Here is a 19,506-nt window from a genome sequence, read left to right as displayed (position 1 = left end):
GATCACTTAGCCATTTCCGTCAAATTTCACACACAGTTTCAGACCTGTACGGAACACCATCTCGGTAACACTTTCCACAAAGTAATGAAGTAGTTGGTTTTCTCGCTTGCTACATTTTCGCTGTTCATGCAGTAAAGCTTTACGATGCATGACGTTTTAATTTAGTACTTCTTTACTTGTAACTCTACTCGCAACTCACTTTGCAGACAGGATCCGTATACACCACCGAACGTACCTGCAACATCATATTATTGTACGACACAGAAGATACGTCGTCCAACATTGAGATGCATGACTACTTGATATGACGTCCAACATTGAGAGGCATGAAAAACTTAATTTTTCTTGCGAGTGTGGCGCAAATTATCCAGGTTATTCTCATTCAGCGCTTAACGTCAAATATTTAACACAATAACTTATTTGTGAAACAATCAGACGTTTGGAGCTGTTTTATTCATGGGAGCTCGATTCTTTAAAGAATCGGGGGAGAATTGATGTCTACCCAAGAATTAACGAAATTATCCTTACCACGACAGACAGGAATGAAATGTTTTTGATAACTGCTTCATTCACACTTCGTTTCCCGCGGATTTCGTTTTCGTTCTGTTGTTAGTCGTGTAGACTTCAATTATTAACGTAGTAAAAAATAGGTGGGCAGCAAGCGGAACACTGTCTCTGACTTCTCAACCGTGCGCATATACTGTGACATTCAAAAGTAATTTCTAACAAGCAGTTTTTCTTGTAAGGTCAGAAACATTTAAATTTATTAAAGAACTACGGTAATTTCAAACCATATCTTCTACCAGCTGCGGTAAAGGAGAACCTGAAAAAATTAAAAATAGCCTTTTTCTGTCATTAGGTTAAGTCACAGAATTGAAAACTATTCCACTGCAGACTTCGGACTCCATATACGTTTTGCGTGATCTCTCGTCGCTAGAGCTTCTGGAAAATACGGTCAGTATGGGCTTACTTTCATTATTCAAACTTTGTATTTACGAGAGTGCTCCTTTTCTGGCACTGAAGGGCAAAAAATCTAGCTCAGTTAACTAAAATGTAGATAATTTTGAAGAAAGTGGGTCTTCATTTTCCGTAAGAGACCTCTAAATAAAATCTAAAGAAACCAATAATTTCCTCTAAAATGTTTATTATGATATTTGAAATTTCATGTGTTACGTTTAGTAAGCAGAATGTGAAATGTAGTATTAGAAACACAATTTACTAAGTTCCGCGAATCAGGAAGATGATATGGCAGCAACATAACGTTTGATTTGTAATAATCGTCCCCTCTTTAATATTATATCAAGTTTTTATGTTCATGTATATATGGATTGTGATGGGGGTTGGGAGAGGAGAGATAAATGACGTTCAGTAATAAATTTTATTTACCACATTTGAAAATGTTGTTGACGGTAGACAAGGAAATTTTTCGTTTACTTCTGGTATTCTGCAATTCATCTAAGGTACCGCTTTTACTTCCATTTCCATAAGAACTCAATTTTTAATCCCATACAGCAGCTACAGTGTTGTTCTTTGAGCATCACAAAGAAGAAAACCCGCATCTACCTGGATAATAATACTAAAATCCCTTCACTACATTTACGAAGGTCTCGCAGATACGGTGCTCATAAACCAATTTCGCAATAATCTTCTCTAATTGGTTACGTAAACACTCTAATATTGAATCTGAAAATGCGGTTCTAGCAGCCATATTTCTTCTTCGACAATCGATATTCTCACCCATGTACACGATTTCCGTTTTTGAAACGTGCTTCCGGGTTCCTGGGTTTGATTCCCGGCGGGGCCAGGGATTTTTTCTGCCTCGTGATGGCTGGGTGTTGTGAGATGTCATTAGGTTAGGTAGGTTTAAGTAGTTCTAAGTTCCAGGGGACTGATGACCATAGATGTTAAGTCCAATAGTGCTCAGAGCCATTTGAACCATTTTGAAACGTGCTTGTGTTTTTCCTAGTGGTCGGCCAATCTGGACGGAGTGACACTTTTTTGCAGGAAAGAGAAAAAGAAATATTCAACTGAGTAAGAAGTTATCCTACATGTAATCTGAAGAGGCGCAAATAACCTGCTGCATAAAGAGAAAACGTGATTTCAAAAAGCCATTAGTGTAAAACAACTAATTTTCCCAGTCCTTTATCCCGTATCTTGAAGGGGTCGGCACGTTAATTATTGGATTTGACAACGATAATGGCAGAGGGCAGCCTGATGACCTTCATGTCGACCCCCCCCCCCCTCCCCCTCTGAGGTAGAATTAGTGTACCTTATCTATCTGCATCTAGTGTTATCCCAAGTCACAGTGTGGGTGACAGCCCGGTATTCATCAATTCGGATGTGCGAAACCGACTAAAAATCACATCCAGGGTGGACGGCACATCGGCCCACATCAGCCATTGTCGTTAACGCCCAGGGCGGATTCGCTTTGGGGCCAGCGCCTCCGAATCTGAGAAGCGGTGTGCAAACTCGCGCGGCTATCCGGGTAGGTCTATTGCTATAAAACAACCTATGTTTAACCGGCTTAACCAGATCGATTCAGGTCTTAGCATGTAAACTCGTTGGCGAAAATCTGTTTCAGACATTCGATTTTCGTCTTCTGGAAGTTGTCCTGCATATGAAAACTCACCACTGCCTTATCATGTGTGTGTGTGTGTGTGTAATTTCGTACAATCCTGGTTAAGTCCGATGAATGTACTCTTTGCCGTATCTGCCTTAGGAAATGTCAAGATATATTCAGTATGAGGCACCCACGTTGTCGGCAGAAGATGAGTATTTGGCGATGCAGGAAGAGGTGCTCCGCATCTGGGCACACAAAGCAACACTAGACGTCTTTCCGTCGGATAGCCTGACAGCACGCTCCGATACGAGTGCACAGTTCACTAGTGATTATCGCTGGAGAACCATTTGGTACGTGCCCGTAACCCACACAGCTTCAGCCGATGTCGAGCTAGGTGAGCGTGCTGAGTGGAAAGAATCACTGTTTTACTGTGGGCGATATGTGGTCGGGCCTTCGCTTCACGGTGTAAACCTGCGATCTCTGCCTTGACTGTCTAGCGAGCTGATTGTGACTTTTTAATATTAATAGTGGTAATGTCTGAGCTAACAATCACAAGAGGCTTGTGCATTGTTGCCGAAACTCGAGTTTACGAATGTCACTAACATTAAAGTTTGCCTGATTTAGTACGTAACCTATAGTTTTTATTGCATCTCATGACGTGATTCTGCGCGACAACAGAACGGTTTAGGAGATGCATATGTAAAATAAAGCAGAATCAATTTTTTTTGCAGTTTCGAAACAATTAATTTTGTTCTTTTCCAGAAATCCATAGTTTTAAGCCGCTAGGAACTTTCAAATCACTCACTCTACACTCCATCTGAAAACAATGTCCTTTTCTCCAAAAGCGCTAGTCCTCCAAGGTATGCTGAAAAAATTATGCGACGGTTAGAAGGTAGTAGGATTGTTGATATTTTTAAAATTATCGGGAAACGAATATATCGACAACTGTATCGATATATCGGTGGAGAAAATATTTATGCACCGGCCTATTAAACTGTCGGCTGCACATTGTAAATATACTGTCAGTTTTACAGCTGTATATTTAAGTATTGATTTATTATTACATATGCTGTACATCAATAAGCTAGCAGTCTGTTTATCCCCCTTACAGCAAGAATTGGAAGGAAAACGATGCACGTTCACGCATGGCGATAATCACTTTGCTGACAATGGTAACTGCATATAAGTAGCAAAATAATAGGTGTCCGATAGGTCAGTCTTCCGGTTTCGTCATATATCGGATTCGTCCGGAACACTTAATGTCGACATCACTATTTTTTCATATCTGCAAACGCCAGCGACCTGGCAGTTGCAGTGATAAAATTACGTGGTGAAATTAAACGTTGCAGTGATTATTGATAGTGCCGTGCGTCGAATACTTCAACATTTCCTCTCGAACGTCTCCGCTCACCGCAAAGACCGATCTTATCGTTTAAATCTTTCTTCATCATTTTTAGCAAATGGTTTTGAAGAATATCGATGTGAAGAAATAGCGCAATAGTTGCGTTAATAATTGTTTCTGAGCGCAACTGGTGTGCTATTTTTTCACATAGGAAATATTGTTATTTTATATTTCCCCCCCCCCCCCCCAGCCTAATGGAATCGCTCCCCCCCCCCCCCCACCCTAATGGAATCGCTTTTCCTCTTTGTGCCACGTACACTTGCTTCAAACAGCCAAAGAGAAAGACTGGATGTGATAAATGCTCAAAGAGTAGTAAGATACCTTCACACAGTGAAAGTAACATTATGTTGTACCACAGTGAAAGTAACATTATGTTGTACTACAATTTCAAATATTTGCCGAAAATTGCGAAAAATATATAACATAAAAATATCAGCAGTCGGTATTGCCATCTCTATATCGATATATCAGATAGAAAAATATCGCCTATTCCAGGTAAAGACATCGACATATCGATATTTTATCAACAGATTTGGAAGGGAGGAGATGAGGTAATGGTCGAAGTACGGCTGCGAGAGAGGATCGTGAGTTGAACTTGGATGGTTCGGTAGGTAGAGCACCTGGCTCCGGAAGGCAAAGGTCCCGATTCCGGCACACAGTTTAAACCTTTTACGAAGCTAGAAATCTGTGCACACTCTGCTGCAGAGTGAAAATTCATTCTGGAAATATTTCTGATACTACAACACCGCTCTTACCGACGGACTAATATACTGTATATGTCCATTAGAAACTGGACACCACTATGTAATGCGAAATTGACCACTAGATATCACTATTATAAAAGGAGTATTGCGTTATCATTGGAAAAGTGGCAACAGCAGGATGAATCAGTCAGGAGAGTTCAGTGACATCGAATATGTACTAGACCTTAGATGTCACCCCAGGAACAAACCTGTCAAGGGCATTTCAACCCTTCTCAAGTACCCCAAGTAGACTGTTTGTATGTGGTCGTAAAGTGGAAACGCGAAGGACCAACCACTGCTAATCAAGACCAAACGGACCTCAAGTATTAATAGACATGAGCCGTCGAACATTGTGCTGGCTGGTTATAGAAAATAGCATGAAATCAGCTGAAGGAGTCACTTGTGAGTTTCAAAGTGATGCCAGCAGTCCAGCTTGCTTTTAACTTTTTGTTTTTGTTTTTGAGTTATCGTTCTTCCGACTGGTTTGATGCAGTCCGCCACCAATTCCCCTCCTGGGCCAACCTCTTCATCTCAGAGTAGCACTAGCAACCTACGTCCTCAGTTATTTGCTGGATGTATTCCAATGTCTGTCTCCCTCTGCAGTTGCTGCCCTATAAAGCTCCCTCTAGTACCATTGAACTCATTCCCTGATGTCTAAACAGATGTGCTGTCATCCTCTCCCTTCTCCTTGTCAGTGTTTTCCACATGTTCCTTACCCCTCTGATTCTGCGCAGAACCTCCTAATTTCTTACCTTATCAGTCCAACTAAATTTCAACATTGGTCTGTAACATTGCATCTCAAATGCTTCGATTCTCTTCCGCTCTGGTTTTCCCACAGTCCATGTTGCACTAACATACAATGCTGTGCTCCAAACGTACATTCTGAGAAATTTCTGCCTCAAATTAAGGCCTATGATTGAAGTAGTAGACTTCTCATGGCCAGGAATACCTTTTTTCCAGTGCTTGAAAAAAATGCTGCTTTTAATGTCTTCCTTGTTCCCTCCGTCATTGGTTATTTTGCTGCCTTGGTAGTAGAATTCCTTAACTTCATCTACTTTGTGACCATCAATCCTGAAGACTGTACATTCTATTCAGCAGATCATGTAATTCTTCTTCACTTTCACTCAGGATAGCAATGTCATTAGCGAATCGTATCATTGATATCCTTTTACGTTGATTTTTAAACCCAAATGGTTCAAATGGCTCTGAGCACTATGGGACTTAACTACTGAGGTCATCAGTCCCCTAGAACTTAGAACTACTTAAACCTAACTAACCTAAGGACATCACACACATCCATGCTCGAGGCAGGATTCGAACCTGCGACCGTAGCAGTCGCGCGGTTCCGGACTGCTTTTAATCCCACTCCTGAATCTTCCACTTATTTCCATCATTGCTTCTTCGATGTACATATTGAACAGTCCAGCTAGCACAATGAATAGAGTTAAAAAGAATGGGCTACAAAAGGCCGAAGAGCTCCTCATAAGCCACATACTTCTGTAGTCAGTGCTAAGCGACACATGAGCAGGTGTAAAGAGTAACACCACTGGACAGTGGATGACGCTACACCCCGCGGCAATCAGATGGAAGGGCTTGAGTTTGTCGGTTGCCTGGAGAACGTTACTTGACATAATGCGTAGTGCCAACGGTGAAGTACGCAAAACGTGGTGGTACGATACGGGGGAGTTTTCCTTGATTAAAGTGTGATCTCCTTATTGCGATTAAAAACGCTAAATTCGGAAGGATATGAACACATTTTACAGCATTGTGTACTGAGTACAATAGAGGATCAGTCCGGAGACGATGATCGTTTACGTCGCCCTGTCATAAAGCAGTATCTGTGAGGCAATGGTCATTCCTGAAATGGACTGACCTGCCCAGAATCCCAACCTGACCTGTACTGAACACCTTTGGGATGAGCTAGAACGTCGACTCCAGACTCTAACTTTCAATATCACTATCTTCTCTGGTTTCGGGTCTTGAGGAAGTAGTATTACTCATGGTGAAAAAATCATCTTCGCTGATGACAGCAATATTATAGTAACTGAGAAAGCAAGAGAATTTTCCGAGAAACCAAATGAAACTCTCAAAGAAGTTTATGATTGGTCAGTAAGTAATAAAGTGACTTTGAACACAACGAAAACTAATGCCGTGAATTTCAGTTTGAAGAGGAAAAATGACAATGTTAAATTAAATGTAGATGGCACCTCTATAGACTGTGTAACAAATACAAAATTTCTAGGAATGAATATTGATTCTCAGTTGAAGTGGTGTGAACACACAAAGGTACTTGCAATCAGAATGGCATCAGCAGGTTATGCCTTTTCTTCTGTCTTTTAGTTACATATTATTCATGTGTACACCCAATTCTTAGCTATGGCATTGTTTTTTGGAGAACAAATGCATAAAATATGAACACAGTTTTCAAACTCCAGAAAAGAGCCATATAAATAATAACCAAAAATACTATTCGAGCTCACTGTAAAGATCTGTTCAGAAGACTGGGGATTTTAACTGCTCCGTGTGAATACATTTACCAGTCCGTTGTACACATCAAAAATAACATTGGTAATTACTGCACAAACAGCTCTGTCCATGACCATGCAACAAGAGATAGACTCAACTTACATCTACCAAGAAAAAATAAACATAAAACAGCATTTTCTACCAAGGAATAAAACTGTACAATATATTACCAAAAGAGATTAAAGAATTTGCAAAAATACACTTATTTAAAAAGGCAGCTAAAAAGCACCTGTTACACATTGTAGGATTAGTTAGCTAAAACAGAGTAGAGGTTTGACAAAAAATGCTATACAAATAAATAATAGTCATAATCATTATAAAATATCCAACATTCCACATACTACCTTCACTTTATGTGTTTTCCTTCTTTTTTCCCTTTCTAGAAATACTTACCCCCAAGCAATGCATAGCACAATACTAACACCCCTTCCTCTCTCTGAGCTCAACATCTCAGTCATTATGGAGGGATGCTGACTCAGTTTTTCATGATAGCAAATGGGAAGTTGCGGTGCAGAAAATCGTCTAGAGATCACCAGTGTGTGTGTGTGTGTGTGTGTGTGTGTGTGTGTGTGTGTGTGTGTGTGTGTGTAGTGAGTGAAGTGTTATGAAACAATGTGTGTATGGTGTGTGCAGTGACTGATAGAGAGATATGAGTGAACAATGTGGCATTACATTATTTAATAAGTTATTCGTAAAAAAAGGTATTGTATGCCAGGAGTAAATCTAATTATTGCGTCCAACTATAGAAGTCTGTAAATATATGTGTATACGAATTAGTTTATTTTAAATTGATCTAAATTCGTAAATATTTTGCCATGTCCATTATCCTTATAAAATGAGATCTACGGCTGAATAAAGTTACTACTACTACTACTATTACTACTACTAATGAGCTGCAATCACTCCACAGAATTTCAGACACCTCAGTGAAAGTGTCTGCAGCGAGTTCAAGTCATCATACAGGCAAAGTGTGGACACACGTAACTGCTGTAGGTGTCCGGACACTTCTGACTAGATAGCGTGTGTCGGTTCATAAATTTCTTTTTCCCGTGTGACGAGTGGCAGATAGGGAAAATAAGAGGGGGCTGCATTGGCGAGGCGACTGTACCTGAGGGCTGCAGAGGCTGCGTGCCGGTGTTGGTGCGTCGCAGGGCGCGCAGACCGAAGAGCGGCCGGCCGTTCTCGTCGGTGGGGCCGACGCCGTAGCTGGACGTGATGGAGTCCGTGGGGCAGGGCTCGCGCTGCTCGCCCCCCGACGACTTCTTCACCGGGGACTTCACTGCGGACACAACGCACCGCCGTTACACGTCGAGCTCTGTTGGCGCACCACCACTGCAACTACGGTGCAAGGCGCCCTCATTCCCTCCTCGCCTAGTGAACGAGATGCTCATCAACATGGAAGGGGCAAACGAACGAAACTTCATTCCCTCAAGGATCAGCTCTAGTACCAATTCTTTTCAGTCTGTATATTTCCGGTAAGCCGTAAACAAAGTTCGGATGCGCCTATGTCTGCGCAACGGCTGTCTAACATAAAGCCTTGGCAGTAGCAGAGGACATATTGCCGAAGGATTTAAACTGTACGAGGGTTGTTCAGAAAGTAAGTTCCTATCAGTCGCGAGGTTTAAACCACAGTGATATATAGCTAAACTCTTTGGTGAGTTACACAGTAGGGCTTTTAAATGCTATAGTGTGCTAGAAAGTAGGCCTACAAAACTACTTTGTAAACGGACGTAGATACACAGTTGTATTTATTGCACATAACGCTATAATTTATTTACGCCAGTAGTTTTATTTATATTTACCATACTTTATACATAAAAATCTACCAGTGCTGCTACACAAAATATTATCACGTCACAATAATTTGCGATAGAATAACAAACAGTAACCAAATGAAGATAGCACATAAAGTGTTGAAACATACAAGGGTAATATATAGACTGTACCTCGCATGAGGCGGAAATTCCCTCTAAAAATAGCCTTGAAAATTGTTTTCACAGACTAAGGACCTTTAGTCTCATTATTGTCATATGCTGTTCCTCCTCGGCAACTATGCCACGAAGTTAACAAACCGCTGTCTGATAAATCTGCGTGTCGCTTGCAGTAATTGTGAAGTAACTCTCTCGTGAAACGTAATTGGGACCAGAGGTTTCTACAGAGCATATGCATACTGTACAGATTTGAGTGCTTAACACAGGCGATAAATGACGAAACTCTTGTGTGACATACCATACAGACAACAAATGAAGTAGTATGCAATTCATATTAAAGCTACGAAAGCAAAACATTTACAGCTGTCAGCCGGAACCACATGGACTCTGTTCTACTAAGACTATACCAACAAAAACGAAAACAAAACAACAACAACAATTACTACTAATACTGCTTCTACTACTACTACTACTACTACTACTACCATCAACAATACTAACGCTACTACTACTATTACTACTACCACAGCAATCACTCTCGCCACCAATAGCATTGATAGTAATTTATATAAAGTCAACCACGGTTACTGCCAAATTCGCAACAACGCCCATGTCGTTTTTCCGTTTCTTGCTGTTCATAGAAAACAAAATATTACTGAAAATATATTCTGGACAGAAACAACGAACTTCCGCAGCCTAAACTCTCTGCCACGTCCAACAACACTAAGTCAGAAAGTGTTCTACCGGAACACGAGTCGCAAAATTAAACTTTGCATTAAAACGGGAATGAAGTAGCGAAATTATTTACAAAATTCATAAGACAGTCCCAGACCTTGCCCAGTTCCTTGTAACACAGAGGAACTTAAATTTCTCTTGATAGCTCTGTATACATATTAACACAAGAATTATTTAATACAAAAAAGCTGGTGTCAAATTCACAGGAAACAAAACAGGGAGTATTGCACTTTTCGGTAGCGTAATACATGTCTAAACGAAATCCTGGAAGCATCTCTACGTCACGTGCGCCAGTAACGTTGTTTACGACGAACGATGTGTTATGTTCCTCATTGCTCTTTTGCTTGTTTTTTCAACAAGGGCGGATCCAGGATGCTTATTGGCAGTCTTCATCTCTCTCTTATTAACGTTTTCGAAAAGAAAAACTACAACATTCTTCCACATACACCATAGGGCAAAGCATATCATTTCAGCCTCAACAACCACCCGTTAACAAACTTTGCCTTCACTAGTAAACATTGAATACCAAGAACAATATCGCACAAATTCGGACCTCCTTTTATAGATAATGACGCGTGATAAGTAATTTGTCTTTTTCACGCACAGCCGGAAAATAAATGAAATAAAAAGATAGCTATTAAATTAAGACCTCACGTGAGGGAAGGAAAGGATAAATAGCGTTTAGTATACCGTCGACGACGAGGACTCGAACGTCCGCCGGGATCAGCCGCACAGTCCATGACTGGAGGTCGCTAGAGATTTAGCATGTGCTAAGTTGGGGAAATAAATCGGCCGTGCTCTTTCAAATGAACCAACCCGGCGTTCACCTTAAGCTACTTAATGACATCACGGAAAACCTAAATCTGGATCGCCGGACCGGGATTTGAACCGCTGGCTTCCGAGTACCATTCTACTGCGCCACCTCGATCGATTTTTCAATCCGAAAACAGGTTTGATGCAGCTCTATCCTGAGAACGTCTCTTCATTTCTACATAACTACTGCAACGTACATGCACCTTGGCCTGTGTCTGGCCTATTCTAAATTAAGTATCCCTTACGCCTAACCATACGTCTTATCAATATATCCCTTGTTGTAGTCATTTCGACCCATAAATCTCTTCTCTCCCTCATTAGATTCAATACCGCTTCATTAGTTACTCAGTCTCCCCAGCTAACTTTCAGCACTCTTCTGTTATACCACATTTCAAACACAAACATAACAGTATACTATGCACAAACTCAATACAGTCGCCTACACTCAGTAGATGTATGTAGCACGTAACTCTACGTATAATTTTATACATTGGATGATTACTTTGATGAAACAGAGTAGGGGTTTGGTAAAAAAAAAAAAAAAAAAAAAAAAAAAAAAAAAAAAAAAAAAAAAAAAAACGTTATACGAATAAATAATAATAATGATTATAAAACATCCAACATTCCACATAACACCATCACACTATGTTTTTTTCCTTTTCTTTAAATACTTACCCCCAAGGTATGCATAGCACAACACTAACAGCTCTTCTCTTTCTGAGCTCAACATCTCATTCATTACAGAGGGATGCAGACTCAGTGTTTCGGGATAGCAAATGGGACGTTGTGGTACAGAAAATTGCCCAGGGATAACCGGTGTGTGCGTTAGTGAGTGAGTGTGTGTGTGTGTGTGTATGTGTGTGTTTGTGTGTGTGTGTGTGTGTGTAGTGCGTAAAGTGTTACGAAACAATGTGTGTATAGTGCGTACATTGACAGATAGTGAGATATGAGTGAGCAGTGTGGCGTTACATTATTTAATAAGTTATTTGTAAAAAAATGTATTGTACATCAGGAGTAAATATAATGATTGTCTCTAACTAGAAGCCTGTAAATGTATGTGTATACGAATTAGCTTATTTTAAATTGGTCCAAACTTGTAAATATTGTGGCATGTCCTATATGCTTGTAAAAAGAAATCTATGGCTGAATAAAGCTACTACTACTACTATCGCGTGAAAAGGGGTCATTGTGTGTGGAGGAGGAAACCGTTTCGTGGTAGATGGCTGACGCTACCCCTAAGGATCTCCCATCCAACGCTGCCATACGACACTTTATTTCAAGAACTTTTTGTTTATTTGTTTGTTTTATTTGATCTGCAGAGTTTGTACTGCATTTAGCCGTCGAAAAATCATGTTTACATAGACTCCATATTTACAGAATTGAAAGCTTAAGAACTTATAATGCATCCAACGAATGTAGAGAATAGGTAAGACACACTCAATGCGGGTGGCACTGAGAATGGAGGGCATGTAAAATCGTAGATTAATTAGGCACGACTGCATGTACGCGAGACAACAGTAACTGTGTTCACAAGATGCAATTTCGGCCACTCGTGTTTTTTCGGGCCAATTATTTTTAAAAGAGTCATTAGAGTAATGTCTGATCCCCGGCCGCGAGCCAAGTATTTGAGGAATCCGCGCTTGCCTCTTGGGACGAGTTTTACGTAGCGCCCAGAATTCGCCCCACGCCCGGCAGTAAACGGGATAGCCACAGCCACAGAGTAGCATATCTTTGTCTGTGCCACAGCTGCCCTGCTTCCACCAACGCACTCTGGTTTCATTCTTACCAGCAGTTACTTCAGTTAGAGCACGTATTACTTCAGACCTACGACTGGTAGTTATTAGTTACATACTAACACAACAAGAAATTTCCCAAGGCCCTTCACAAATGTCCACACATTCTAACTCTGTGGAGACAGCTTTTGGTTCGCAGCGCGTCTGGCGGCGTTTAGAAGCGTAACTTTTTGCGACTGCCTCCACTTCCCAGCCCGCTTTCTTCAGACAGATCATTGCCCAATCGCGTATTAAGAAGCTATTTCAGTGTCTTGTTTATTGCACCAACAGTCTCTCTTTATAGTTCTATATTATGTATTGCGAATTTTAAAATAATTCAGAACTATGCATCGTTAATTAAATAACCAAAGTGACCAAAGCACGATATGTAACCAAAAATACTTACAACAAAGAAAGAACACTGAACGGACAGAAAACTGAAAACTGCAAAACTCTTATGAGTACTGGTTTTCAAAACAATAAATCACAACCTATCCAACGAATGTAGAAAATTACTGAAGAGAGAAAGGAGAACAACAAGAAAGTGCCAAAAAAAAAATCCAAAAGATCGAACACTGGGGATTAGAGTCTGACGCAAAAGTCTACAAGGAAATGGTGCCTATAATGAGTACGACGAGGAACAAACTCGTTACATTTTCCGAGCGTCTAATCAGGACATTAGCAAACAGAATCTCCAGAGAAATTGTGAAACAGTCAGAGAAACATTAGATGGCCTACAAAAAATGGTTCAAATGGCTCTAAGCACTATGGGACTTAACATCTGAGGTCATCAGTCCCCGAGACTTAGAACTATTTAAACCCAACTAACCTAAGGACATCACACACCCCCATGCGCAAGGCACATTTCGAAGATGCGACCGTAGCAGCAGCGCGGTTCAGGACTGAAGCGCCTAGAACCGCTCGGCTACAGTGGGCGGCTAGATGGCTTACAGAAATCAAGAAGAAATATGAGAACGCCTAATTACGACAGAAGCTTTTTTTTTTAAAAAAAACGAAACGCATAAAAATCAACAGTTTCAGTGACATGCCAACCAAACTAAAAACAACGATCACCAAATGGACTATGAGAAGGATGAAGTAGGTCGAAAGAAGAAAGTTGAAACCCGGGAGAGTGAAGAAGTTCTGAGACAAGAGGTAACTAAAAAATCTTAGTTATAGTATTGTCTAATGTGGCCCAATAAAGGTTAATGTAAATAAATAAATATACATCGATAAATCAAAAGGTAGAAAAGAAATAAAAGCTAACTGCAGAATGCTTGTGCAACGCCTTCCTGAGAATTGCTTGCGGATTCAGTACCTCCTTCAGATCGGATTAAAGGAAGGCATCGAAACAGTTGGTAGCGGGTTGTTAGATCAGTATGAAAGCATTACTGGTTGGATGGGAGTAATTGGTTGGAAAAGGAATACATTTTTGGGGAATTCTCTTAAGGTAGTTTACAGTAGCAGCACACACGACAAACTGAAGAACGATTCTACTTCTACGATCGTTTATCTCGCGTAAGGACAAAATAAGATTGGGGATCGTACAGAGGCATACAGGGAAACATTTTTCCCTTGCTCCATTTTCGGTGGAACATATAAGAGAATGAGGAGCTATGGTACGGAACGTACTGTCCGCCACGCGCTCTACAGTGGCTCGTGGAGTAGATAAGTAAAGCGACCCGGAACTCAGCAAGTATATTTGTGCAAGCGTGAAAGATGAGGAGTTTGATCAGGAATGAGTTGAATTGATTGAAACTTTAGTATATTCTGAAATTACGGTGTATCGAAGGGTTCGCTTGGGGCAGGAGTAAAGGAGACTGCCAGTGTAGGTGCGACTTGAAAAGAATAAAAGAGAAAAGGATCATGAGCGGTGGTTGCTCAAGTTCGTGTGGTTGGTGTGTGGTTGTGGTGAACAGGGCCAGAGGTAGGAACCGTTCACTCTCGCTGGAATCTGCGCTAACAACCACAGACGAGACGAGTCTCACACGTTCCTTATTGGTCGCCTGGGTAGCTCTAGTAGCCAGCTTTGTCAACAAAGGCGCACAGGGTGGCGGGATGTTAACTTGCTCAACGACGGGAAGACCGACGCGATGCTCACGCTTAAAGGTTCCACCGGGCTCGTACGCCACTGTGAGTAGCCACGTTGAGAAATTTCTGAAACATGAGACTGGTACCTTCCAGGTAAAAAGTATGTGATCTTATGATTTTGTCACTCACATTTCAAGCCCTAAAGATAAGCTGCTCAGTCGTAAATGCTACGTCTGACAGCAGGATCAAACGACAAAATACAGAGACATAGCAAATAAAAATGAACAATGGAATTCCCAGAAATAATCCCAACTGGCTGGCCATCCTATACATATTACAGGAATTTTTTTCCTAGAATTGAGCAGTGTTACCTCATGCAAGAAAATGGGGCGTTTTTCTTTGAACGCCATGTAGGATAACCCGCAGCGTACTTGGAAAAGATGTAAAGTTATGAGACTTATTATCAAAGGCTCTGAGCACTATCAGACTTAACTTCTGAGGTCATCAGTCCCCTAGAACTTAGAACTAGTTAAACTTAATTAACCTAAGGACATCACACACATCCATGCCCGAAGCAGGATTCGAACCTGTGACCGTAGCGTTCGCGCGGTTCCAGACTAATCGCCTAGAACCGCTCGGCCATTCCGCCCGGCCTCATTGTCGGAAAATGACAATTAAGGTTAAAATAGTCTACAACCTGAAGACTGGTTTGAACTCGTCAGCAGTCCACTTGGAGCTGGTATGATCTTACCTTCGACATTTGAAATGATTTAGTCAGACAGCTATATGGATACCTACAGTTTCAGGTGTACTTCAAACTACGATGCAGATTAGAATTTATCGCGTCAATAAATCATTGATAGAAATGAAAGAAGCGGTGACTGACAAACGTAAGTCGTAGGACTGAACGAAGATTAAACTCGGGCTTTTGGATTTGTTATTTGACAATCATCTACGTATCACCGACGGTCGACAGTTTTAAAACATTCAGAACGTTCATGGCGTGTGCGGGGATTAGCAGCAATGCTGTAGGAGGTGTAGCCTGTTTAACCTTCGGTCCGTGCTAACACAAAGCAGTGAACATATTTGAAAAAGGAAAAAAATCAGTCTCACTCTTTCTTGAGACGTCCTCGAATATACTCGAGTGCCCAGCTATATACGCTGTTTAGTCCATATGCGTATTTTAAGTGTCTTTTCGGTTTTCACAGAATCACGCAACGATAGGACGCAAAATGCTGATGTAAAGTCGCGATAAGTCGTAAATAGTTACATTGGAGAACAAAAATATACAATAATGAATTTGAAAGCTGTCGCGGTTCGTTCCCGCACTGGAGGTGTTTTGGGTGTTTTGTGGACTCGATACTCATATTCGATTACATTCACGTGCGCTGACTCTGAACCCACTGCTGTCCTTGGCTTTCCCCAGGCGACCGACCGAGGTGTTACTCGCCGGCGAGAGAATCGGAGACCAGTCGTGCCGTACGTATTTAACGCCGCCGCCGTCGCGAATGAGGCGTAGCATCGGATCAGCCCGTTCCGTGTCGTTCCACCGACATTTCCCTCCTCGGCAATGTGTGCTGCCGCGGGAAAGTGGCTTCGCTCTTCTGTGCCCATCGAGACGCTGCTGGTTTTTCATGCACAGGTTCTTCCCGTCCGCAGATGCGACGCCAGAGAAGAGACGCTAAAAGTGCCACCGGAAATCGTGACCGCGATCCATTACACTCGAGTTCACAGGCCGAAACGATCTGCTGACATTGCATCCGCGACTTTGATTGGTCACTGTTTCTTCTTACTGAGAGACATCTGATGAGGTCTGATTTTACGCGAGCACACTGGCGTACTGTGAGGTGAACAAGAAATCGAGTGTCGTCTCCTGCTACGACCTTGTCGGGTATACTGCAGAAATTAAAAATTTCTTCCGATATTAGACCGAGAGAGGTGGCGCAGTGGCCAGCACACTAAACTCACGTTCTGGAGGACGGCACTTGAAATCCCCGTTCAGCCAGCCGGATTTACGTTTCCCGTAGTCTCCTATGCATACCACCTCAGTGTATACTCCAAAAATAAAAATTACAATAGTACAGGTAAAAAACACAAACAGTTAATATTCGTTTACGATAATTAAAACAATAAATAGAAGGTAGAAGTAGGTAGGATTTAATTATGAGCGCTAGAAGGAAGGGGTGGAAGAGAAAGAAAAAGAGGAACGTCGTAAGACACAGTTAATGAACAGAAGGAAAAAGAAAGGAGCACAATTCACAAACGAGGAAAAACAGAAAGAAGCGTAACTGGGGGAAAGTTGGAGCACTGGCTTTACTACCCGACAGAGGAAAATTGGGCGCAAAAACCCTTGTTGCTTGATTATACGATTACCAGTCAGTCGGAACCAGTCGCGTTATATTACATGTCTGGAAGTGTGCTTCCGAAGCGGCTTGAAAATGTGACCACTACAGAAAACTGATGATGATGAAATCGCATACTCCGTTACAGAGCGTAGGGGCGATACGTGAGACCCGCACCGCCGTACTAGGCAAGGTCCTAGTGGAGGTGATTTACCATTGCCTTCCTCCGACCGTAATGGGGATGAATGATGATGATCAGTACGACACAGCAACATCCAGTCATCTCGAGGCAGGTGAAAAGCCCTGACCCCGCTGGGAATCGAACCCGGGACCCTGTGCTCGGGAAGCGAGAACGCTACCGCGAGACCACGAGCTGCGGACTACAGAAAACTAATTGCAGTAAAAATAGATGCCAGTTCGAGAATTATGTGAAGCATTCTCAGCAAGTGTAGTCCACCTTCGAAGACGGCAGCTTGCGAAACAGTCGTTCTACAGGCGCTTTTTAAAGTTGCTTAGTCAGTCTGGGACCTTTATCAAGTTAGATTAACAGAAGATACACAAAAGATTCAAAGAAGGGCAGCGCGTTTCGTCGTGGCTTTGTGTAACCGCGTAAGCGCCACAGCGATTGGCCATCCAACTCCAGTGGCTGTCGCCAAAAGTGAGGAGTTTTGTATCACACGCGTTTAGTGTGCATCACTCCAGCATCATCACGCACCTAAATACTTGGGAGTCACCCTCGGTAGAACTCTGACATTCAAAACTCACTGCAAGTATACCGAAATGAAAATCTCCGTTCGAAACAACCTAATTTGCAATCTAGCGGGGACACAGTGGGGATCACATGCACAAACTATTCGCTGTTCTGCAATGGCACTGTGCTTTTCTACTGCTGAATATGCTTCTCCAGTCTGGTACAGGTCATCTCATGCCAGACAAGTAGTCATTGCTCTCAACGAAACGTGCAGGTTGATCACAGGTTGCTTAATACCTACGCCAAGTCATAAGCTCTACTGTCTGGCTGGAATAGCGCCACCGTGGATTCGCAGAACAGTGGATGCCAACAAGGAGAGACTGAAAGTGGAACAGGACAGTGCCCATCCACTGCACGGACATAATCCACCACAGCAACGGCTGAGATCGCGAAAGAGCTTCCTGAGAACATCCGAGAAACTCACCATCTCACCAGAGAAGGCAATACTAGAGTTATGGAAGAAGTCGACGCCTCACCTGCAGACGCCAGAAGCTGCAGAACTACCACCTGGACACAACGAGAGCCGGCTGGTGTGGAAATCTTTAAACAGATTACGATCAGGAGTTGGACGATCCAGAGACAACCTGAAGAGATGGGGCTCCATAACAGAAGATACGCCCTGTGACTGTGGACAAGAACAAACCACAAGCCACATGCTCCAGTGCCTTTTGTGCCCTACACCCTGCACGAAGATTGATATCCTGCAAGCCACTCCAAGCGCCTTGGAGGTTGCAAAGTACTGGGCACATGTAATACACACACACACACACACACACACACACACAAGCCGTCAGGTGGCTTGCGGAGTGCAGACCTCGTCGTTTGCGGGGCGTTGGATCCCTTTCCCCTCCACCATGGAGAGGCCATCCGGCTGCCTGCGAGTGCTCTACCGTGGGGTAAACCGGGAATGGTGGCGCCGCGAGCCACTCCCCCGCGCGGTGCAGCTGCTGGGCATGCGGGCGGCGTGCGTGACCCGGATGGCGGTCGGCGCCGGCCCCGTGGCCCGTTGGCGGCGCGTCCGCTCTCAATTCCCCCGGCCATCACTTTCTCCTGGCTAACCTTCACTCTGCCAGCAGCCCGGCGCAGCACTGGGCGATCTCCGCGGCCGCCGAAGGAGACGGGAACGAATGGGCAGCGTAGTAGCGGCCCTCCGAGCTGGTCAACGGTTATCCGGTTAAACGACGAGATAACTCGGTGTTCCCGAACTGCGTGCTTCCTCCGATTACCTCAGGTACTGCCGTAAGAGGTGACGAGCTATTCGGATTCAGCAGGAAGGAAACGGAGGAGGGCAGCCACCTGACCAGAGTATAGCTACACTACTGGTCATTAAAATAGCTACACCATGAAGATGACGTGCTACAGACGCGAAATTTAACCGACTGGAAGAAGATGTTGTGATATGGAAATAATTAGCTTTTCAGAGCATTCACACAAGGCAGGCGCCGGTAGCGACACCTACAACTGCTGACATCAGGAAAGTTTCCAACAGATTTCTGATACACGAACAGCAGTTGACTGGCGTTGCCTGGTGAAACGTTGTTGTGATGCCTCGTGTAACGAGGAGAAATGCGTACCATCACGGTTCCGACATAGATAAAGGTCAGATTGTAGCCTACCGCAATTGTGGTTTATCGTATCGCGACATTGCTGCTCGCGTTGGTCGAGATCCATTGACTGTAAGCAGAATATGGAATCGGTGGGTTCAGGAGGGTAATGCGGAACGCCGTGCTGGATCCCAACGGCCTCGTATCACTACCAGTCGAGATGACAGGCATCTTATCCGCATGGCTGTGACGGATGGTGCAGCTACGTCTCGATCCCTGAGTCAACAGATGGGGACGTTTGCAAGACAACTATCATCTGCTCGAACAGTTCGACGACGTTTGCAGCAGCTCGGAGA

At 42.9% G+C, this 19,506-nt stretch overlaps 1 protein-coding gene across 5 annotated transcripts in view; it reads right to left on the bottom strand.

Moving 5' to 3' along the window:
- The window catches only part of LOC126334712 (microtubule-associated protein futsch-like), an 802,673-nt gene that overhangs the window by 119,272 nt on the left and 663,895 nt on the right, over positions 1-19,506 (bottom strand). For all 5 annotated transcript variants that reach the window (XM_049997227.1, XM_049997256.1, XM_049997264.1 and 2 more), the window contains one exon: positions 8,340-8,510. In XM_049997227.1, the coding sequence (XP_049853184.1) occupies positions 8,340-8,510 (171 nt within the window). The remainder of the gene's footprint in view (positions 1-8,339; positions 8,511-19,506) is intronic.

Source organism: Schistocerca gregaria, chromosome 1 (genome assembly GCF_023897955.1).
Source record: "Schistocerca gregaria isolate iqSchGreg1 chromosome 1, iqSchGreg1.2, whole genome shotgun sequence".
NCBI classification, from domain to species: domain Eukaryota; kingdom Metazoa; phylum Arthropoda; class Insecta; order Orthoptera; family Acrididae; genus Schistocerca; species Schistocerca gregaria.
Note: the sequence above shows the minus strand (reverse complement) of the source record. Positions and strands in the feature narration are given on the sequence as shown.